This window comes from Neofelis nebulosa, chromosome 4 (genome assembly GCF_028018385.1).
Source record: "Neofelis nebulosa isolate mNeoNeb1 chromosome 4, mNeoNeb1.pri, whole genome shotgun sequence".
Taxonomy (NCBI): domain Eukaryota; kingdom Metazoa; phylum Chordata; class Mammalia; order Carnivora; family Felidae; genus Neofelis; species Neofelis nebulosa.
The window spans coordinates 47442419-47466563 of NC_080785.1; the positions used below are offsets into that span (position 1 = coordinate 47442419).

A 24145-nucleotide genomic window follows, 5' to 3' on the forward strand; every position below is an offset into this window, starting at 1 on the left:
AGGGAGTCTATAAAGTCACACTTGGCATTATAAAGGGGAAGGTTCTGACATGCCGCCTGAAAGACATTACATAAGAGTTGCCGCTGGTTTCTACCGTGGATTGGAAAGCTGCGTGGAGATGTTTACTTAGCTGCTAGGGGCAGCTGCTTTGGGGCACTGTCCCTGCCCTGTTACTGTCCTAGTAAAAGCCAACACATCCAGGGAAGGAGCTGTCCCAATGACAGAGGTCGACTTTCTCCAAGTCTCATTAAACAGTGATTCCACTTGGGTTCCGTGTGGCTAAATATGTCAAAGAGTGGCCTAAAACAACTTCTGCGATGAAGTATTTCCATTTTGAACACACAAAACTCTCCCCTGCATAAGCAGTAATAAAAGAGCCATGAGTCACAAATCTGAAACAATGCTGTCTGGGTGCGTTAACTTCTTCTCAATTTTAAAATGGAGAAATTTGAAAAAATAAAATAAATTTTAAGACACATAAAAATAAAAGAGAGAAATTTGGGTTCATTTCCTTTTAGAAAACCTTTAGAGTAGGTTTACACTTAAATAATTCTTCTTGTTGGAGCTCATGTCTTCCCCCCAAGTGGTCCTAGATGGATATCACCTTCCCTAGGCTTCTATTTTCCTTCCTGTTACATTCTAAAGCTTCTAATGTTCCATAGTTTTGTCCTTACGATAAACATGATTTATCTGGGCGTTCAGATCGACTTCACCAAGCCCTTTCAAAGCATAGTTTTTCATTTAATTCCCCCCAGAGGCCTATGTGGGAAGCGGCATTTTCACAAACGAGGACACTGAGGCTGAGAAAGTTGGAAGTTGTCTGACACAAACCAGTTCCTGACACACAGGTCCATGGTCAAGTGAGGAAAACAAGCACCGATAGAGTGCATCTTTCACACAGCGTTCATGTTAAACGCCAGAATTTTATTTCAAGATTATATCTACATTTAAATTTTACGAAATTGGTTTTAACATTCCCACTTGACCAGAAAACAAAATAACAACAACACCACACTGACCAGCATGTGACTGGTGGTGACGTTAACGGGGCTTAAGCTCCACAGGCCCTCACCTACACAGACCCCTTCCCAGAGGCCCAAGCAATGTGCTGGCGTGGCCTTCTATTTTTATCAAATTTGCAAAAATGAGATACTTTTATATTCTTCGTCTTAAAGAGGCTGCCAAAACAGTTTACGTTTCAGGCTCTCCACGCTTGGACCTGAACCAAGTTGGTCCCCCAGGGTTCTGTTTTCTGTTTCCAACTTTGTTTTTATGTTGCTGACCTATGAACTCCCGGTGACCCACTGTACCAGATGTCTGACACCACAAGGACTCCTCCGACCCAGAGACCCTGTCATTGTCTTGGCCTCGTTCATACTGAGGAAGGCCCAGCCAAGAGTGGCTCTCAGAACATCTCTTTCTCCCAGCTCACAGTGCCCCATCACAAAAGAGGAATCTTCAGGAAATTCTGACCTACTCTAAAAGCACAGAGAACAGGTTGTTTTCTGGAAATTTCTTAGAAAAAAAAAAGAGAAAGAAACATGCCGCTTTAAAACCAAGTTAGCTTTGCTAACTTTGAGCATTACGCCACTCACACACATAAAACCAGAGAGCTGTGGAATTTCCATGGGTGGACCAGCCCCAACTCAGGACGAGCACACCCTAAGCTAAAATTAGATGTGTCCCTGAGCCAGTTCGGCTGCTTCCCTGTGCCTCTTCTGGCAGCCATTTTCACTCGAAATGGGGTGTGAGGGTCCCTGGGTACCAACCAGAGTGTGGGTCCCCTCCCTCCCCACCTGCCGGAGTTACAGCCTCTGCCTCTAATGAAGAGTTCCCAGCTATTGAGCACGGGTGGTTTCTGTGCAGGAAGCCCAGCGGATGGGGGTATTCAGTGGGGAGCTGGGACACTGCCCAAAGGTAGGGAATCCACGCTGCAACTTGACGAGCGAGCACTAAAGCTGAGGAGCCCAGAGAACACCTCACACAGAAGTCAGGAAATGGGGACTTAGAATTTTAGCACAGGACAAGTATTCCTTCCCAATTCCTTAAGAGGTAACACATTAGTGTGAGTTTGTAAAAAGGTGGGGGGGGGGGAGAAATGCAAGGAGCACAGTCTTTTCTACTTAACAGAGAAACTTCTGCTGAAGCAGAATGAAGCCCTTTGGCAAGGCTCTGGCTTCCCTGGTTTCTAAGGATCTGAATCCAAATAACACAAGAATGAGACTGAAGGCACACGCCCTCCAAAACCACACCTAGACTCCTTGCTTCCCCAGGCTGCACCCTTCTGCCACCCATCACCTGTCCCCAGGGGGGCAAACGTGAGGGGCCAGAGATGGCAGCCCCTTCTGGACCGTGTGGGTGAGAAATGGCCCCGGCAGCGCAGCCGACAGGAAGAGCTTTGACCAAAGGTATCTGGAGCTTTTTCCAGAACAAATATAAAAACCATGTGAAGCAGCTGGACTCACGTCAGGCAGTCTCCTGTTGGAAATGTCACGTTGAGCCTCACGATGTGGGTGTAATAAAAAAAGAAAAAAAAAATCGGAGGTTGCAAGAAAACATCCGGAGGGTCTGCAGAGGGAAGACCCAGGCAGCTTGTACTGCCAGCTTGTGGGTGTATGGACTCCGGTCCTGGCAGTGTGGGTAGGGGAGGCCGGAGCTGGGGGACAGGCAGGCGTCAGCTTCGAGTGCCCACCAGGATGACACTGAAGGAAGCTGCTTTCTGTGTATCTGGACCAGGTGTATGGACTATTGTTTCTGCAACAGCCACTGGTTCCTTGGAGACCAAAGGGCTTGAGGATGCCCACATAGGACAGAGAAGGGGCTGTCATACCACTTGCCGGGCATGTTGGGGCATTCCCTCGGTGCTTCTTGGGCTGGCCCTGGGCTCTGTATCATCACCTCGCCCAGATTCCAACCTTTAGCGGCACACCCTGACCCTGTTACACTTCTTTAGGATCTTTTCTGAGAGATAAAAGATAGATTCTATTGACTAGTCATTTTTCCTATGTGCTCCATGCGCGTTTTCCCTTTTTAATTGGAAAACTATTGAACCTACAGGAAAAATGAAAGAATAATACAATGAACACCAGTATACCCTTCACTTATAGGGACAAATTATTAACATTTTACCACATTTGCTTTTCTCCCTCTCCTTTCCTCTCTCCCTCCCTCCCTCCAAACACATGCAGACACACAGAAACACACACACTTCTTTTTTGTTTTTTGCTGAACCATCTGAAAGTGAGTTATAACGTCATCCCTAAATACTCCATCCAGCCTGTATCTCCTAAGAACAAGGACAGTCTCCTACAAAACGCATGTGGGGTTTATTTGCATAACACCACTTTTTAAAGCCACGATCCTCATTTAGGCTCTCCCACATCCCGACATCTGGTAAATACACCTTTCAGAGTTATTTTCTTTAAAAAGATGGAGAGAACAATCATAATGTCTTTATTTAATGGGCCAGCTCCCCTTTTAGTTTTTATCTAAAATGGATACTTTCAACTTCTCTTTTCTTCTTTTAAAACACTCCTAGGAGTGTATTGGGTTTTAAGGATGCCTGACTGTCCACATCTAGGCTAGAAAGCGGCCTGAGATTTGTCAAGAAGCTGAGGGGGGGCCGGGGGGGTGTGGAGAGGCTCTGGGTTGTAGCACCCAGATGGATTTCCTTGACTTCCGCCGGCCTTGGTTCCTAGACACTTGTCAAAATGCCCATATAAGTTCATCTGCCCTCTATAGAGTGGCTTGTGGAACGTGGATGTTCAGTGCGCCATTGCTCCGTGAGGAGGGGAATATGAAATTATGAAGGTGATTGTAAGGCCTGCAAAAGAGCCTCCAGTCTCAGATGATGGCAGAGAACTTGGTCATGGTGTCTATTCAGAAAGTTTTTTGGTTGGTTAATTTTTTTTTTTTTCTCATACAAAAGAAATTTTATTCAAAGGCAGAAAAGCTGAACCAAGTAGATTATAGGAATGCCACCCTCCTCTCATGGAATTCCCATTTCTCTTTACACCTTCACAGAACCTAATGAAGCCCTGAGGCCCAGTGCAGTAGCCCTGAGATGGAAGACCACAGCCACGGGGGCCCAAGCAAGGGCAGCCAACGGTGCCAGCCTAGGGGGAACTTCTAGAAAAGGGACAGGCAGGAGCACACATCTGTGTCAACCTCAAGAGCTTTCAAATGAGGGCCCAGCCTCACCTTGGCCTTGAGTGTGAAAGGGAGGAAATGCCTCATGGAAGGCAAATTTAATCTACAAATGCTCCCTGAAGACCTACTAAGTGCCTGGCCCCAGGGAGGAGACCCGTCCTGAGGCACAGGAACCCAGGTCATGCTCCTCTTCACCACCTTTGGCCATGGCCCACATGGCCCACACAACAGATCGAAACATTTCTCTTTGACCATCATAATCTCCCATAATCTCTAATCTTACTTCCCACCTCTTCCTTACAAAATTTCCATTTATTCAGGAATATATCCATCCACTTAAGAAACAGTGTGTTTTGGACAACCAAAGAGTAGGAAAGATAGCCAGTATTTATTAACTATTGTGGGCCAAATATTCTGTATACATTATTTCCCTTATTCTTCATGACAATCCCGTAAAAACAGGTATAATACCCCATTTCTTAGATGAAGAAACTCATTCACAAAGAGATAAACAAAAACATCATGCCCGAGGTCACCCTGTTAGTAAGTGCAAATCTGTCCAATTCTAAATCCCAGGTTCTTTCAACCTCACCAGGCTGAGAGTCACTAAATCTGTTAAAGATGGAGAGCCCTGGTTCAAAGTCTCAAAACTCGATAAAACGCAACGTTTTCCAAACAGCAGTCCTCAATAACTTAACAAAGCGTTGCTTCATTGGACTAAGTTTCAAATAACTCAAAAACCCTTCTGAGCAGAACTGGCTCTTTCACTGGGGCTTTCAAAGCTACTCTGAGAACTTGCAATGCCCCAGGCCCGGCATCACGACCTCAACTACCGTTGTGGAGAGTGCCAGAAAATGAATCTGGATACTGTCAGTGCAGCCCCTCCCAGACCCAACCCAAGGACACACTTCCTGCCTCTTGGGAGTCTCTGTGAATGGCTGGTTTCTCCTGTGTGGCTGGCACCCGGCCTTGGGCTTACAAACATCCTCACATCTCTCCGGTCCTGGAAAAAAAGACCCTGTTCCCTGACCCTCCCCGGTCTGGAACAGCCATCCTGTCCCCGTGCTTCCCTTCACCTCTAAGCTTTTCAAAAGCTCCACGCTCTGTGTAGATGACCTCACCCACACCATTCCTCGATCTGCAGCAGTTGGCCTCCTGCCCCCGGTACCCTCCTGAAAGAGCTCTCCCCAACACTTCTTCTGTCAGCACACCTGGTGTGTCCTCCCCCAAGGGAGCACAGAAGCGTGGGATTAGTGATTCTGCGGACAGAAAAAGTCACCTGAAAGTAGCAGGCAGCATCTGTTCCAGGCCAGGTGCCGCAAGGCTCCCAGCCTCTCCTGAGGGTCCAAAACTGTCACCTTCCTGCTTCCTAGAGACCCTCTCTTCCCTCGCCTCCGCAGTCCTCCTGCTCTGACCACTGTTTTTCCTTATCACACTGAACGCATGGCTCTCCCACTCAGGATTTGGACCCAGGTGCCTTTACCACGTACCCTTGGCAGTGCCCATCGCTCCAAGGACTTCAGCTTTTGGCCCCATGCCAGTACCTCTCATGCTTCCATTAAGCGTTTCCCGGGATCTACACTTCTGCCCCACACCTGACTGTGGACACGAAGGCTCAGCTGGACATGCCCGGGATCCGACTCGCCTCCCCTTCAGGGCCCCATCTCTGCTACCTGCGCACCCAGCCTCCCGGCCCTCCTTGGCCCACAGCCACTACACCAGTGTGCCCACCTCTTGGCCCTGCTTACACTGTCCCCTCAGCAGGGGACGCCTCTGCCTCCTAAACTGCCGGATCAACTCTCCAAGTCCTCACAAATGGCAGCTCCCCCACAGCCCTTCTTCCCAAGACAGGGGCCTATGGACAGTGGTTGAGACTGAGGCCCCAAGAGCCAGACCGTCTGCATGAACTCAGACCGGTTGGTCATTCTGTGCCGCAATTTCCCCACCTATAAAATGAAGACGATAACTCTCCCCATGTGGCTATCAGGATTAAATAAAGTAATGTATCTAAAGCTCTTGCCACAGGACTTTTCAAATGTGAGTGCTCAAGAGCTTAATTATCCCTGAAATAATCCAGACCTTAGTTCCATGGCTCTCTGCCCTTGTCCCCTTGTCACTTGCCTTTTTTTAATCCTGTATGACAGTCATTTGCATGGATGTCTCAGCCTCTTTGGGACAGGAACCTATCCATCATCTCTCCTTCCAACACTAGTCGAACAAGCAAGACGTACTCCATAAATGCTTTGTTGAATTGAATAAAATTAAATAACATGTATTTAGATTGAGATCAAAAACTGTTTACTCTATTGGGAAAAGGCTCCACTTCTGAGGGACCCATGGCTGCAAAAGTGGCCTCAACAGGAAATGGAAGGAATCCCATGGCTTTAGTAACTTCTTGTGGAATGAGCAGAGAAAACAAAGTAGAATTTTCTGGAACGAGGCACACACATGGAATCCAGCTATACAGGAAACTGCCCTGGCAGGCCATCTTTGCGATCTGAAGAACTCTACCCAAAATGCCCTTGACAGAACTCAGGATCAAAGCCCATCTTTCTACAGTAGAGGCACCAGCCTGAGTGAGTCACAGCAGTATTCCATCCCACGGCCGCTGTTTGGGAAAATGAGCTGGGGAGTCACAAGGGAAGGTCTGCTCCATCAGAAGAGAAAGGGATTTAGCAGGGGAAAGACATCATCAGCTCTCTCTGCCCCAGTCCCCGAGGCAGTTAGCCTAACAAAGTTACACTCAGGGTGCTAGCAAGAATGCCCATCTTTTCCCTAAACCAATGCCCATCTTTCCCAATCTTTAGGGAAAGCTATGAGCTTAGGCTCTTTCTATATGAGCCCCCATAGATGCACATCATCCATAAATGTCTACAAATGCAGCAGAACGCAATACAGGCTCCAGAAAAAAAAGGGTTCAGGAGGCTCCAGAAAAAAAAGGTTCAGCTGAACCAACTGGGTGGTTCAGTTGGTTAAACATCCAACTTTTGGTTTCGGCTCAGATCGTGATCTCATGGTTTGTGAGTTTGAGCCCCGCATCAGGCTCTGTGCTGGCAGCACCAGCACAAAGGCTGCTTGGGATCCTCTCTCTCCCTCTCTCTCTGCCCCTCCCCTACTCATACTCTCTCTCAAATAAATAAATAAACTCTAAGAAGGAGGGGGGTGCTGAGGAAAATTGAGAGAGTTGTTTTAGCTTTCAGGAATGAGACTCCCAGGAATACCAGCACACTTTTTCTCAAGAAATCTCAGACTGGGAGAAAAGTGGAGAACAATGAGTATGTCCAGGCACCACGGTGAGGCCCTTGGCAATTTCCCAACTTGGCTATTCCAACCATGCTCAACCTTCAAGGCCCAGCCCAGGAACACCCCCTCCTCTAAGACCCTGTGGCATCTGAATGGGCACCATCCACCTGGCCTGGGACAGATGCTGCCTGCTACTTTTAGGTGACTTTTTCTGTCCAAAAAATCACGAATCCCACTCTTCCGCGTGTTCCTTGAGTGAAGGGAAGACCTCACACTTCACTTCCCCCTCCCCAAGGCAAAGCCGATATAATCCAGTTGCATCCAATAAGTGTGGAACAGTTCTGAGCAAAGTTGAGGGAGGATGGGTCACAGACAACTCACCCCCACACTCAGGCAGCTGACAGTCCAGCAGGACGAACAAGGTAGCCTGTGAGCTCTCTTCAGTGTGACATGTGCTGTGAGAACTATGAGAAGGGGGTCATGTCCAGGTGTTGGAGCAGAAAAGAGATCAGGGAAAGCTTCCTAGAGAAGGCAACATTCAAGATGACTTAAATATAGGACATCACAGTTGTGATGGTTTGGGTTGGTGGGCTGGCGGGTTGGTTGGTTGGTTGGATGGATGGATGGTTGGTTGGTTGGTTAAATGAATGTATGAATAAAAAAATGAATGAGTGAATGAATGAATACCACGTGACCCTGAGGATAAATCTATGATTGTTTCAATTCTACTGAAAATTATCAGTTTAAAGTTTTATGACACTGTCCCAAGCAGATCAGCATAATTTTTGCTTCCTTTCTCCTTGCTATGTACAGTCTCTCTCTTTTGCCCAATACTTATTGCCAGGTCCAGGGATATGGCTAGAAAAAAAGGAAGGGAGGGAGAGAGGGAGGGAGGGAGGGAGGCAGGCAGGCAGGCCCACTCCAGTCCTTAAGGACTTCATGGAAGTAAAGGTGAGTTATGAAGTCACCACGCTATAGTGAGGGTTATCCACGATACCCAGGAGCAGAAGAGAAGCACACAGACTATGTCGATCAGGCCACCATTAGAGTGACATATGCAAGGCACCTAAGGTGAAAATTTTAAGGAGGCACTCACTCCCAGGTTCATGCAGATGAGCCACCCTGAGAACGAGTGCTCCTTGAACCCTGCACCCTAGATGCCCCATTTGCTTCACTCTCATCCTGGTCCTGTTGCTGACCTCTAGATGGACCTCTTTGCAGTTCTGGTAGCCAGGGTCTAGTGAGCTAACTGGCAGACCAGCAAAAAAGCATCATGGAGGGAGGGGGCGGGGGGAAGAAAATTAAAAAGCACCCAGGAGAGAAGAATCTCCATATACTACCCCTGCTGGCAGCCATCTCCCAAAAATTATCCCTGAGCCTTAAGAGCCTCCTTCTATCCAGCAGTAGTGGCTTCCCCGCAGGGAACATCTTCCCGGCCTGCGTGCCTGAACTTGGGCCTTGGGCAGAGCCAGCAAGGCCCAGATGTGGTCAGAGGAGGATCATGGAGCTGCCACTCTGATGTCCAGAGATGCACAAAATGACACCACTCACCTTTCTAAGGAGAGGTGTGGATGTGCTCTCGCTTCCTTAGCCGTACTTTCTGGATCTCAAAGGGAATCTGGGTCATGGGAAGTCTCTTCGCCCTAGGCGATGCCCTGGACAGAAGACCCAGGTGCCCTGGAGCTGAAGGTGGCCAGCAGCGAGAATTACCCCACAGGGTAGGGATATCTGCCCCTGTCCTACAGGACTCCAAGTGGCCTGAAATGTGTACTGGGGCAGTTTCTCCTATTTAATCTCCTGCACGTGTGAGGAAACGAGAACTCGTATTCCCCCGCGGGTGGGCGGTTTGGGGGAGCACACATGTAGGGTAAATGTGGGTGAGAGGTGGGAGGGAGGCCAGCTGAGCACAGAGCAGCCGTACCCACCATAGAAGAGAGGTCCCTGGAGTCAAGTTAGGAAGGTGAAGCCGGACCAGCACAGGAGCCGCAGGCCGGTACCTGTTCACACGGGGCCTCTGGGACACAGGAAAGCAAATGTGTATGTGTCAAGAGTTAGCTAATTTCGAATCTTTACAGACTGACTCCAAATAATGTGCAGAGATAAATCAAACTGGAAGTCCCACCCATTACTCATCCCATGCAGTGCAGATGGCGTCAGACCCGGGATGCTCGGGTATGGGGAACAGCCCGTAAACCGCAAATACCACATCCTCAGCTAAGCCTCTGCCAAGCCCCAGATGGCATTGTCCACTCCCTCTCAGGGCGCAGCCAGGCATCTGTGTGCCTGCCGGCCTCTGCTCACGATCAGGAGCCTGGGAGGGGATGGGGATCCGGAAGGGACCGGGATTCGCTCCTAGCTCCTCAGGGTGCACTGTCCTTAAGAGAGGCCTGCTGAGGGCCTGCTGAATGAAATCGCCAGCAAGGGTCTCTGGAGTCCTGATGACTGATGACGATCTGCCGCCACCTACTGTCCATTCTACAAAACCCGAAAAATCTGCTGGGGCCCCCTAATGGCACTCACTGAACCCCTGGAATTGACTACTGGCTTCCACACAGAGGCAGGGACACTGATACTCGGGGCTAAAGCGGAGTCCAGGCTGCACAACAAGGCAGTTTAATTACATTCCTCACCCGATGTCACTGCTTCACCGTGAAGTCTTTGCGTTAACCGTGGCCTCTCCAAGCCCAAGGCCCTCTTCCCTGTCCGCAGCACTCCCTAACCGCTCCAATCTTCCACTCCTCTGAGGGCCACAATCGAGCACCCAAGTACGGACAGCTTCACGAAAGGCCCTGGGCTTCAGAGGCAAGGAGCCATCTCACCCTTCTGTAGCCCTAGTGGTGGCCTGGGCACCAAAAGGGCTCAAGAGGCACTTCCCGTCTGATCGACACAGCAGGACATTAGCAGCCACGAAGCCAGTGACAGTTCATCTGGCATTCTTGCAGCAGGGGCTGCGGTTTCATGATGGGAGGGGCTGCCTGTGGGCCTGAATTAAGCTTCATTCCAGTGTCCCCTCTAGAGTCTGTCTCCGAGCCTATAAACGAGCCTGCCTGGCCTGCCTCACCAGGGCACCCTATGCACCAGAGGTGATGGCCACGAACAGGCTTTGCAGCTTGTCTGTCATAACCCGGGTTTGGGGCACCTGGGCGGCTCAGTCGGTTAAGCATCCGACTTCTGCTTAGGTCATGATCTCACAGTTTATGGGTTCGAGCCCCATGTCGGGCTCTGTGCTGCCAGCTCAGAGCCTGGAGTCTGCTTTGGATTCTGTGTGCCTCTCTGTCTCTGTCCTTCCCCTGCTTGTGCACTCTATCTCTCTCTCACACCCACATATAAATAAAAACATTACAAACAAACAAACAAACAAACAAACAAATAAATATTTTTTAAAATAACACCAAGTTCTGGGCGAGTGTACAAGGAGCCACAAGAATGACACAGACAACACTGGTGTCCCGCCCAGGTGCCCTTGCCTCAGCGTGCCCATCCCAGCTGCTGTCCATGTTGGCTAACAGCTCACAGCTGCGTCCTTCTCCACAGAATCACCCTTTGCCAGACTCACCCAGGAGGTGGCACACTGCCCATCGCAACCCTCCCCCGCCCCACCCCCCAGGACGGGTGACCCTTAGCCAGTGACTGACTTGGGAAAAAAGCCCTCTTCTAGCTTAAAGGTGGGGCCAGCTCTGGGTCAATTCACACTCTCATCTCCCTGGGAGATCAGACTAAGCCCCACATCCTGGCTGAGACCTTCCCCCACCCTATCCGCCCCCCCCCACTGACTTTCTCCTGAGAGCACCCCAGTAATTACATGCAGTCACCCCTCCATCTCAGGCTTCTAGGGCACTGGTTCTTCAGCTTCACCTGAAGCACATCACCTGGAGGGCTTGTTAAAACACACTGCTGGGAGGCGCCTGGGTGGCTCAGTCGGTCAAGCGTCCAACTTCGGCTCAGGTCATGATCTTGCGGTTTTTGAGTTCAAGCCCCACATGGGGCTCTGTGCTGACAGCTCAGAGCCTGGAGCCTGCTTGGGATTCTGTGTCTCCCTCTCTCTGCCCCTTCCACGCTCATGCTCTGCCTCTCTCTGTCTCTCGATAATAAATAAATTTTTAAAAAAAATTTTTTAACAATAATACAAAAAAAAAAAAAAAAAAACACACTGCTGGGCTTCACCCCCAAAGTTCCAGGGCCCCATTGCTCAAACTGCATGAGGGGAGGCTCATTTGCTCAGGGGCTCTGGTGCCTAAAGACTGCTGCTGTGGCCCCTGCCATGGGTTGAACTCCCAAGGGAGGCCAACAACTTTCAATTTCATGCCCATGTCTACACACCGTGTTTCCAAAGGAGATTTGGGCAAACAGTGAGTGGCTGGAGCTTGTGTGGCCCATGCACACCCGGAAAATAAAAGCTGAAGCCAGTTCCTATTGCCAGATGCCCAGAGTGACAGGTTTTGAGCAGATGTGCAGAAAAACAACCACAGCACAGTCCATGTGGCCATCAGAAGGCCCAGAAATTCACTCTGAGGGATTCTTACACAAATGACAGGCCAGCACGTCCTCAGAGAGGTCTGTAAGCACCGCAAGGGCTGGTCACCCCCAACCAGACCATCAACTTTCACAAAGTGCCACTTGGGAAGCCACCAGGCTTAGAACACCCAGCTCTGGGGACTTCTAAATAACGAATTCCTCTCCCGTTCTCTTGGTCCTTCACCTAAGGTTTCCTGAGGACCTACTTTGGCCAAGGCATGTGGGTGATAGCAACATATGTAAAGGTACAGAGGAATGTCCTGCCTGCAACATAGTGCAATGGCAGGAAGCAGAATGAGGCAAGGGTTACAGGACTACCCAGGTCGCGGCCAGAGTCCCAGCAGATCCAACTGATGAGCACAGAAACCTAACAAGGGCAGCCCTGACAAACCAGTGACAAATGACAGATTGTCTCAACCACAACCCCCACAGTGGGAGCCCAGAAGACATATTTTCTGAGTATCTTCTTAGATCGAAGGACACGGGAAAGGAACAAAAATCAAAGCAGAAAGTGGTCCCTTCAGCCACTGAGTTAGATCCAAGGGGTTAGAAGGGCCTGATTGCATAGATGTTCATGTCCCCTAACATCTCAGCAGGTCATATCATCCACCACCACCCCCCACACTCTCTCCCAGGACACATGCTCCCTGCTCCTGCCCCTGCCTCTGCCCCTAGGTGTGACTTCCATGGTCATCCCTGGGCCCGACGTTGCAAGGCCCACAGAAGGCTCCAAGTAGCCACCTTTCCTCAGCTTCATTAGGGCAGGGTGATGGGGCAGCGCTGCACACACAAGCCGGCCCTGCTGTCATCTCACTGTCTTTGCCATGCTTTAAAATAACTGCATACGCAGGGTGCCCAGGTGGCTCAGTCGGTTAAGTGTCCAACTCTTGATTTCGGCTCAGGTCATGATCTCACAGTTCGTGGGATGGAGCCCCGTGTTGAGCAGTGTGGAACCTGCTTGGGATTCTCTCTTTCCCTCTCTCTCTGCCCCTCCCCAGCTCATGCACTCTATCAAAATAAATAAATAAACCTTAAAAAAAATAAAATGAAATAATTACATACCCACACATCTCTCTCATCTTGAAGAGCTCACAGGTCTGATACACACTATGACTCCGATCCACATTTACTGAATCGAATGAAATGAATGGGGAAGGGGGTATAGGTGGGCAGGACTGATAGAGGGGGGTTGGGAAGGACAGGGAGCTTACTATGGCTTTTAAGTCAAAGGTGCTGCATACGGTTATGTAGTATGTGCACTGTACAAACATGCCTAGCTGAGGGGACAAGAGGCAGCTGAAATCCAACCCATATTCCATCCACCAAACTGAGCCCTGGGGCCTGCTTCCACCCAGAACCTTGAGAGGTTCCTTAAATTCTCTGGCCTCCGTTTCCTCATCTGTAACATAGGGATAATAACTGCTGGGTGGGAGGATGCCCACTCTGAACCTGCAGTGTCTTCTGGGAGTTTGCAGGGAGCTCTACTAGTCTACCCTCCTGCAGACCTTTACTCTCCTCCCTCGATGCACTCCAGCCTAAGGAAGGAAGTGTGACATAGCTGACCAGTTAATTTGGGAAAGAAAGAAAAGGGGGACATTAAGCTCAACTGTAGCCTTTCTCCTCTTGAGAGTGAGTTGCTCTCCTGGGGGCAGCCGCTCCCACCACGTGGCCACAAGAGCTGACCTGCCCATGGCCTGAGATGAGGTGGGGAAGTCCATCTAGCTCTGGGCCCACGAGGCCTCGGGGTCTGTTGTGTCTTCTATCTTCCCCTTATCAATCACAGAAACGATATGTATGTTACTCCAATCTAACTGATACCCTTTGTTTTGTTTGTCAATTTGTTCAGAGCTCAGGAGAAGAATACTATTTAATAAGCACACAAAAGAAAAAAAACCAACAATAAATAATATTCACCTCAACCGATGAGTATAAAGAGCAAATGGGATAATACATATAAGCACTTAGCACAGTGTCCAACAAATAGAGAGTAAGTGGTAGGTAAAAAACAAAGCCCCCCAAAATGTTTGTTGATTGATCAATATAAGGGTCAACACTACTAAACATGTGTGAAACACCCCTGATTATACTTCTGGTATTGGGGATGGGGGATGTGAATGCACTTTTACCTGCTTACTGTAAGACAAAGTTCACAGCATCTTCCAAGGGTTTACTAACTGGGGTAAGGCCACAGGGGTCATAAGGGGCAGAACTGCCAGTCCATGGAATCTGAGTCCAGCCCATTGGATTCCAGAGCCCATGTGCCATACCTCCTAAGAGCACTGTAAACAGTAGGTGCTCAATAAAAACCTGATGACTGAAGCAGAGGGCCCAGAATAACTCTGAAAGTAAGAGCCACAGGCCAGCAAAATGCACAGGCTGGAAAGAAACCTGGACCTCATCTACCCAGTGGCCACATTTTACTGTCAGAGACAGTTAAGTCTAGAAACAAATGACTGGCGCAGGTCAGCCAGGGCAGAGCGAGGACTAGAACCCAGGCCACCTGCTATCCAGCCACTCCTCTTTCCCCTCAACCCACCATCTCCCCTCGCCGATCACCGCAGCCTGAGAATGCTCCCATCCATTAGGTTGGAGGCACTGTTCCCTTTCAGGTGCGCTCAGGTTGTGGCATGGGAGGGCAAAACAAGGCCCTCTGAGTCAAACCACAGCAAGCAGATTTTAACTCAGTGTGAAGAAGAATTGTCTCGCAGTCAGAATCACGCAAAAGTGCTATGGGAACTGGGGAGTTCCCCATGGCAGGAGGGGTTCAAGTGGAAGCCAGTCACCACCCTAAAGGCTGTGGAAAGGATTTCTATTCAGGGAGAGAGGTGACGCCATTTGTTCACGTATTCCCCAGACTCTGGAGCTCGCCGCCCGGGTTCCAACCCGTTCTGCCTCTTACCAGGTGTATAAGCATGCACAAGTACAGCCACTTCTCTGGGTGAGCTTCCTCGCCTGTAAAATGGGAATTATAATAGTATATCCCTCCTAGAACCGTATGAGGATTAAAAGAGTGAATTTACTCAAAACACTTAGAACAGTGTCTTACACAAAACAGGTCAATATCAAAAGTTTATTGATCTTGTTACTGCTGCTGGCGGTGGTAGAAATAGTATTAAGCAAATGCTCATCGAATGCCCTCTGTGTACCAAGCACTATTCTAGGAGCAGGGAATATAAAGTCTCTGATCTCATGAAATTTATTTTCTATTGTGAGGGAGACACATAATGGGTAAGTAAATAAAATAACTTCAGGTAATGATAGGTGCTGAGAGGCCAAAAAAATAGGCTGGAAATGCGGGGGTAGAGGTGCAGTTGGTCAGAGAAAACCAGTCTGAGTCCAGAACATTTAACTGACAAGAAAGAGCCAGTCACGAAATGATTCGGAAGTCGGGCCTTTATAGCAAGAGGACAAGTCAGTTCTACCCATGTTGGGTAACGGGAAAAAAAGACCTGTAGAAAGAATAAAGATCTAGAAGTAGCTACAAGAGGGCGCCTGGGTGGCTCGGTGGTTTGGTGGCCACTCTGGATTTCAGCTCAGGTCATGGTCTCAGGGTTTGTGGGTCTGAGCCCCATGTCAGGCTCTGCAGTGTGTCAGCACAGAGCCTGCTTGCAGTCCTCTCTCTCTCTCTCTCTCTCTCTCTCTCTCTCTGCCCCTACCCCACTTGTGCTCTCTCCCTCTCTCTCTGTTTCTCAAAATAAATAAATAAACCTTTAAAAAAAACTTTCAAGGGGCGCCTGGGTGGCGCAGTCGGTTAAGCGTCCGACTTCAGCCAGGTCACGATCTCGCGGTCCGTGAGTTCGAGCCCCGCGTCAGGCTCTGGGCTGATGGCTCAGAGCCTGGAGCCTGTTTCCGATTCTATGTCTCCCTCTCTCTCTGCCCCTCCCCCGTTCATGCTCTGTCTCTCTCTGTCCCAAAAATAAATAAAAAAATGTTGGAAAAAAAAAAATTAAAAAAAAAAAAAAAAACTTTCAAGTAAAAAAACAGAAGTAGCTACATCAATGCTGAAACAAAGGAAGAGAAGGGGGGACTGGCCCCACCAAGATACTAAGCTATAACTACGAAGTCATAGTAATAAAAGCTATGGTCATGTGGTTTTAGATTTTTAAAAAAGGACGGAAGACCAATAACCCCAATAGAGAGCTCAAAGACAGACCCACATCGAAATGGGAACTTTGTAAAGAATAAAGGTGGCTTCATGAATCAGTGGGGTGAGGAACAGGTTGTAGATAGTGCTGGAAAACTGTCTTACTCTGTGGAGAAAAATAGAAGCGGATCTTTTCATCCTACCAAACGCAACAGGCAAATGTAAAGGCAATAATTATCCCAACTAAAATAAAAACTATCTGAGAGGATTAAAAATTCCCAATATTCACTGCTGAGAAGAGATAAGCTTTAAATCTATACCGGGCCATAAAGAAATCCCAACAAATATCAAAAGACTGAACTCATACAGAGTGTATGTGACTGAAGTGAAAACAAGCCAGAAATCAAAAACAGAAACCAGAAAAATACCCCAGATGTTTGCTTCGGTCAATATGTGTCTAAATAACTACGGGTCAAAAGAAGAAATCACAACGGGAATTAGAAAATATTTAAACTAAGTCATATGAATAGACAACATATGAACTCACGGAATACAACAAAGCATTGCTTAGAGGAAAATCTGTCGCCGTAAAAGGTATCACAAAAGAAGGCTGAGGGGAGCAGAGGGTGGAGGAATGGGTGAACTGGGTTTTTGTGTGGGTTTTTTTTTTTTTTAGCTTAAATGAATTATAATCTTTTAAAAAAGAGGGAAGGATCCTGGCAAACCCCATAGGGTTTTGGTCGGAACCCTTAAGTAAAAGGCTATAGAATGGATGAAAGTAAAAAGATAGAAAAAGATAGTCCATCGCTATACTATAATCAAAGGAAGGCTGGGGTAGCTCTCCCTAAATAGACATTAAGGCAATAAGCATTACCAGAGATAGAGATTTCATAATGATAGAAAAGTCTATCCGACAGGAAGATACAAAACTTCTACATGTACTCGCATCGAATAACATAGCCACAAAATGTGTTAAGCAGAGTAGGCCCAGCTTACTAGGGTCATAAAGGGAGTTTATGGACTATAATCTATTTAGTTTGCCTGTACCACCAGCACCCAAGTGCCTAACTCTTCAAGAGAACAGAAAAAAGGGGCACCCCTTCAAGCATATCCTAGATAATGGAATCTCATGGTGTTGTTGCAAGGAAGGAAATTTGCTAGGCAATCTCCTTCACGAATTTATATATAAAACCCTACATACAAATATTAATAAATTTAATCAAATAATGTATAAAAAGATAATACATCCAAGTAAGATTTATTCCAGGAATGTAAGGTTGGTTGACATTCAAAGATGAATCAATATAGGAATCATCAAGGTCTATTGTGAAAGAATAAAAGAAGAGTAACACACACAAAAAAGTTTGCCCCCAAGAGCCTTGTGGGAGCCGATACATCACCATGTCTGGGGCCTCCCACAAGAAACATCTCTTACGCCACATCAACCTGGCCATGTTGCTGCAGGTAAGTCTGGGAATCACGTGCCAAAGTCTCAAGACTGTGAGAAGAAAAAAGGACCAAGGAACCCTCCCTCCCCTGAAGCTTCCCGTATGTACGCACTCTGGGCTGTTCTCTCCCTCGTGGGAGGACCATACCCACTTTCTGGACTTCACAGGCTTGCTCTGAGAGCCCAAAGAGCCACGGGGGACTGGGCAGATCTCTGGGAAAGCCATCACCTCAGCACAGCCCGCTCACCTGAGGGGCAGGGGCTGGGTCCCCTGCCGTGTGAACGCTCTCTCCAGCCTCTCCTGGGTCGTCCTGGCACTCCCACCTGGCAAGGAGAACTTCGAGGGCATCCTGTTGCCCTCCGGGCCACTGTCCACAGCTGGGCTGTCCTCTGCAAGATCTCGCCACCTGCCGCTCCCCCTCTGCAGGAGCCCTTTGCTGGGCAAGTGAGGGGGGCTGCTGGGTGTGGTTTTCTGTTTTTCTGAGGTCAGCTCACTGAGTAGGCCCAGGGGACTTCTGGAAGTGGAGCCAGTGCTGGACGCCAGGCCCTCCTGGGCTGCAGGATGGGCCGGGGCACCGGCGGAGAGCTCAGGCACTTTCTGGCCCTCTTCCTCGGGGGCCTGGGGGGCGCCGCTGCTCAAGGACAGGGACCGCCTCAGGGAGCGCTTGCGAAGGGAATCCTGAAAGGGGCAAGGACAAGGGCAGTGAGGATTCCCTTCAAGGGAGGTGGGAAAACACTCCATTCCACACGACAAGCATTTGCCCATGGCGTTTCCTCCCCCTGGAACATCTTTCCCCATTCCCAACTCCTCTTAAAATCCCACCTATCCTTTGAGGAGGTACTCACAGGCTGCCACATCCGTAATGCTGTCACTGTGCTCCACGTGCATAAGCCCCAAGAGCGTGCCTCGGCCCTTCTCCCACAGTCTTACAGAGAACAGCGTCCAGGAGCAGGTGCAGCTGTAGCTCCAGGGTCGGATCTGTTTCCCAATTCCTGCATCACCACCTACCTACCAGCCATGCTCCCTGTGGCAAGTTATTAATTTCTCTGTCCCCCACTGCCCTCACCTGTAATATAACCTGTCCACAATCCACGATCTGGAATTTCTCTCTTTTTTCTTAATGTTTGTTTATTTTTGAGAAAGAGACAGACAAACAGAGCATGAGTCGAGGAGAGGCAGAGAGAGAGAGAGGAGACACATAATCCAAAACAAGCTCCAGCCTCTGAGCTATCAGCACAGAGCCTGACACGGGGCTCAAACCCACGAAGATCATGCGAGATCATGACCTGAGCCCAAGTCAGACACTTAACTGACTGAGCCAACCAGGCGCCCCTAATTTCTCTTTTTTTTAATGTTTATTTTGAGGGGCAGAGAGAGAAGGGGAGAGTCCCAAGCAGGCTTCAAGCTGTCAGTGCAGAGCCTGATGCAGGGTCTCGGTCCCAAGCCAAAATCAAGAGTCAGAGGCTTAACCAACTGAGCCCTCTGGGCACCCCACACTATCTGTAATTTCTAAAACCTCTCAAAACAAGTTTCTTCTGGAATCCTGTGGCAAATTCTTCTGAACTGTTACGAGGTTGTTTATAGTCTTTTTCTAGTGTGAATATTCATATCTTTGGTTGTAGAAGTGTCAATATTTTTGCTTAGGGGGTGCTACCCCAAACCCTACTGCAAAGCATTAGGTGATATATGGTTTGTGCATGGTGTTTCTTCCCTGAAAATAATGAAATTCTGAATTCCAAAACACATCTGGCCCAAAGGTCAAATGAGGGATTGGGGACCTATAGCATCTATTTTCCACAAGATCATAGTATGAAGGGAGACACCCATGGAAGGCACTGGCACAGAGCCAGACCCATGAGGGCAATCAACAAACATCGGCCACTGCTCTCTAGCTTTTCCCCAGTCCCCAGTCACACAGGGCCTTAGCCTCTCCTGCTGATAGACCAGGAACAGCAGAGGCCAATCTTCATTCATCTCTGGTGTCCAGAGTTCCCAGCTCAGTGACCTATACCTAGTAAGCGCTCAAGGCTTGCTTAGTTTTTGAAATGAAGGAATTCGAAAGGAGTCAACAGAAATGTCCTATTTTACTGTCAATGATCAACTGATGAAATGGGAACTCAATTTACCAATCTAGGATAGGGGAGTGGAGGTAGAGGGAACAAAAACAGACCTGCGAGGCTTTTCCTGGGTTTAAAATTTGGGATCTCTCAGAATTTCCAGAAATAATCCTGAACCCAGTGGTAAAGCCCGAGCTGGAATAAAAATAGCTAATTCTGTAGTATTCTTGCCTAGTGGAAATTACTAGGCACTACAACCCTCAGAAAGCCACCAGGGCATCCCTGCCACACAGTGCAGAAAATATTAGTCACCATTCCCAAGGAGACCCAAGCTCTGGCCAAAGGCAGGGAACCCAGCCTCTTACTCATCCTTCGTAAGTACAGAGCTGACCTAGTAAGTAAAAAAAAAAAAAAAAAAAAAAAAAAAAAAAAAAAAAAAGATGAAATACCTAGCAAATCTTGCTCTTTTCTCTCAAGCAACCAATTAAGTATGGCCAAGGTACTCACAGGTCCACAGAACACTTTCTAGAAAGCCTGGGGAAATTCTACAACAACCTGTCCCATCTTTCAATGCCCTTCATAGGATTCAGGTACCCCAAGGGAAAAACACACCTCCCGAGGCAATCATCCCCCCCTTCAGAAGTTTGGGTCAATCTCCTAGTGGTAAAGCAGATCTATGCAATCTGCCTCGAATCTCAGTTGTGAAGGGGGCCTCAAGTGCACGGATGTGACAGGATGTCGCTGTAGGACAAGACCCCAGCATTCATCTGGTCCACCAGTTCTCAAAGTGTGATCCGCCAGCCTTAAAGGTCCCCAAATCCTTCTAGGGAGCTCAAACCTCTTTTCATAATAATAATATGACATGAGTTGCCTTTTTCACTGTGTTGACATTCACCGTAATAATGCAAATGCCCTGGTGGGAAAAACTGCTGGCCAGTAGCACGAATCCAAGGGGTGGCACCGAACTTTACTAGCACTGGAGGTATTTGCCACCACTTGCAATAATAGTACGTAAGTAAAATGCTAATTTTGCTTAAGAACGTCCATGATGAGGGGCGCCGGGGTGGCTCAGTCAATGGTTAAGCATCCAACCTTGGCTCGGGTCATGATCTCACGGCTTGTGAGTTCGAGCCCCGCATCAGGCTCTGTGCTGACAGCTTGGAGCCTGGAGCCTGGAGCCTGCTTTGGAGTCTGTGTCCCTCTCTCGCTCTGCTCCTCCCCCGCTTATGTTCTGTCTCTCTCTCTCTCAAGAATAAATAAAATATTTTTTTTTAAAAATTGGAAAAAAAGAAAAGAGAAAGAACGTCCATGCTGAAGCATAACACTTACTAACTGTATTCAATCTCAACCCTATGGTCCACATCTCTTTAATATTCCATGGGACAAAATGGGAGGTATATATACGCACTCCTCTGGGTGCAGAGGACCCGGCTGTCTCAAGGAAAAGCACTTGTGCAACCATCTGAGCTGTGAAACGAACTTGCTAATGTTTTTCGCGGAACAACTGACAGACAAACTATGGTTACTCAGACTTGGGTATCTGGCAGGCGTTTTCTTGAAAATAAACTGAGCCTGTCACTTCAAGTGAAACAACTGATGAACGGTCAGTGATAAAATACAAATTATCAGGTAAAAATGAAAATTTGGGGAAACTTGAATCAGCCACGGTGAGCTTGCGGGCTTCTCAGCACTTAAAAATTTCTTCTGATGAACTGGGTGGCAACATCAAGCAATGTGATTTTTTTGATGTGGGTTGTTGGGTTGTTTTTGTTGTTGTTTCTTTTTTTTTTTTTTTTTTAATGAAATGTGTTCACATTCAGAAGATCTCAGGAACCCAGATAACTCAGTAAGCCAATATTTTCCAAATGAGCAAATGCATCGTGTTACTAAACTAGGCAGTGGCAAAAGATTCATTCAAAGTGCAAGGCAGACCGATAGATATTGGTAAGGTACAAAAAGTTCCTGGCTATGCTTTCAGACTCCACAATAAGAAACCACAACTTGTCTAGTTTGGTGCAGTATCAAAGAATACCCCTGGTTTCCAGAAGAGACTAATTACACGCTTTTCCCTGTTCCAACTACATATCTGTGTGAGGCCATATTTTCTTCATGGACTTCAACTAAACTATCATAATGGGACAGACTGGATGGAGAAGCAAATATGAGACTTGAACTATCCTCTACTAAGCCAGACATAAAGAGATTTGCAAAAATGTGAAACAGTGCTCCTCATCTCGTTACTGTTTTGTTTTGGAAAATATGGGGGGGGGGGCGGGGTTTGGTTTCACAACATGTTATTTGTATTAAATGTAATGGGTTTACTATTTTTGATGGTTTAGTAAGTAAATATTTTTTTTTAATTTCTCAGTTTCAATTTCTAACGTGGCAAATGTCAACAGCTATAACCCACATAACAAAAGCTCTTCAGGTCCCTCAGTAATTTCATGAGTATGGAGAGACCCTGAGACTACAGTGGTTTGAGAACCACTGATAGGGTGTAAAACAATGTCTCCAGCAGAGAGCGTCCCTGGTTTCCCCTTGACCCAACTAGTCTAGTTGCTTCCGACATGGCCTGCTCTCCTCCTGAAGCATCTCTGACTGAAGTTCCTCATACGGGCCTCCACCTGCTGGTCCCAGGTGTGCTCTCAGGAGACATCAGGCCAGGCTACACCACTCACCCCAACAAAAGCCCACACTGCGCTCTGCACACAAGTATGGCAGAGTCCCTGCTCTCAGGAGGCCCACAGCCTAAGCTCAAGAGGCCTGATAGGGATCATCTCACTCGCCACTCCAGTCCACCCATTTGGAGCACCGGCCGAAGATGCCCAGGAGATTGTGACGTCACATCCGGGCTTGACAGGAAAAGAACACTGAGCTCACTAGCAATGTCTGCTGCAGGCACAGCATCGGGCACTTGCAGGCATTTGCCATCCTGGGACCGGGTTATTCCTACATCCGTGGTGGAAGAAATCTCTTCTGTTCTGCCCCTCCTCCCACCTTCTGTCTTCTCTTCCCAAGACTAAACATTCCCAAATCTTGCCACTTCCGCCAAACTCTTCACCTTCCTGGCGGCTTTCCTCTAGGCATGGTCCAGTCCCTCTCCAAATACACAAGACACGAGGATGGGACATGATGTGAACGTGCACTGTGAGCCACACACTGGTTCGCCTCCTTGATCTGGACACCAAGACTGTAGGACCATTTCCAAGCTGTGAAATCCCAGTGCTCGGCAGAGCCTTAGCCACCTGATCTAACAAACAAGACCACGGCCAAGAGGAATAAAGACCTTGACCAAAACCCCACGAGACACAGGCAGAGGCAGGGAGAGGGTCGGCTTCTTTATGTCTTGATTCCAAGTGAAATGGGAGAATAACACCAGCCTCTAGAGCCACAGCCCACAACTAGCCATGCAGCACAGGACAGGACGTGACCAGCCATGGACACCGATGACCTACGTGGGTTTGCTCAGGCTCCCTCGTTTGACTAATACTACACTGTGACTTGGTGTTTGGTTTTCCTTTGGTTTTCTGTTTCTTTGTTGTTTCACAAACTCCTTTTATATTCATTCTCTCATTTGGTTTAGTCCCCCCACCTAATGCGACCCTACCAGAGCCCCTCCTTAAGGAAGACTATGAAAGAATGATGTGAAATTATTAGAATTTCTTTTTAAAGCAAAGCAAATGAAACTATTAGGGTTGGGACTTCTTTTACCCTTTTAACTATGATGTCTTAAAAAAATAAAAAAGATTTTCTCTAGACTCAGATGGGTCACCCACCACTCCTGAATGGCAAAGGTAAAACTAGAAGATACATGTGTTCTCACTCAGCAAAGGAAGACAAAGCCATGGCATCCACCTCATTGACAGGGTGGGTAAACTGAGGGCAGGGAAGGAAACGAGGCCTGGCCATGATCCCATAAGGATCGTACGTTGTCTGGCTGACAGTCATGTACTGTCTTTTTGACAGTACAGCCAGAGAAGACACAGGCAGGTGTTCCTCCCATCCCAGCTCACAGCTCCCCGCTTCTTGGACTACGTCGTGGGGAACCCTCCAATGATCCCAGGCAGCTCCTTAAGCCCTGCCTGCCTCTCACTTTCCACTCTCACACGAGCAGTGAGATCGGCAACCCTACCTGCGGGGAACTGGCGATGGGCCCGGTCATCATGCCTCGGACAATCAGGCCAGACTTTGGCCTGATCTTCTCTCCCATCCTTTTCGTGTCCAAGGAAGGTTCTGACAACTGAAGCCTGTCCATCTTCTCCCATGCAGGGGCCACGGGGGGACTTTCACCTGGGACAGCCTGCGTGGGCTTACGTTTGTGTGGGGGCCTTTTGGATGATACAAAATTACCAAGTAAATCCCCATCAAGATTGTCATGTCTGCAAAAAAAGATATATCTCCATTAAAACAGATTCCCCAAAAGGAACAGCTAACATTGATAACAAATTCCACATTCAACAGGCACACAGAGCAAGCCCATTCATAACTATGCGAGGGTTCTAACCAGCCGGGGTTCTAACCAGCCAGTGCCTATCATTAAGGTAAAGAACAGAAAATACTTTCATATCAGGGCAAATCGGACCTATAAAATAAGACCAGGAAACAAGAAACAAAATCAGAATTGATGACCCATGACAGGATTCTTCAAA

General features: G+C 48.1%; 1 protein-coding gene across 3 annotated transcripts in view; it reads right to left on the minus strand.

The window, feature by feature from the left end:
* The window catches only part of MINDY4 (MINDY lysine 48 deubiquitinase 4), a 109810-nt gene that overhangs the window by 70789 nt on the left and 14876 nt on the right, over nt 1-24145 (minus strand). For all 3 annotated transcript variants that reach the window (XM_058724689.1, XM_058724690.1, XM_058724691.1), the window contains exons 4-5: nt 23629-23875; nt 17687-18117 (exon numbers count right to left, since the gene is read on the minus strand). In XM_058724689.1, coding sequence (XP_058580672.1) covers nt 17687-18117; nt 23629-23875 — 678 coding nt within the window. The remainder of the gene's footprint in view (nt 1-17686; nt 18118-23628; nt 23876-24145) is intronic.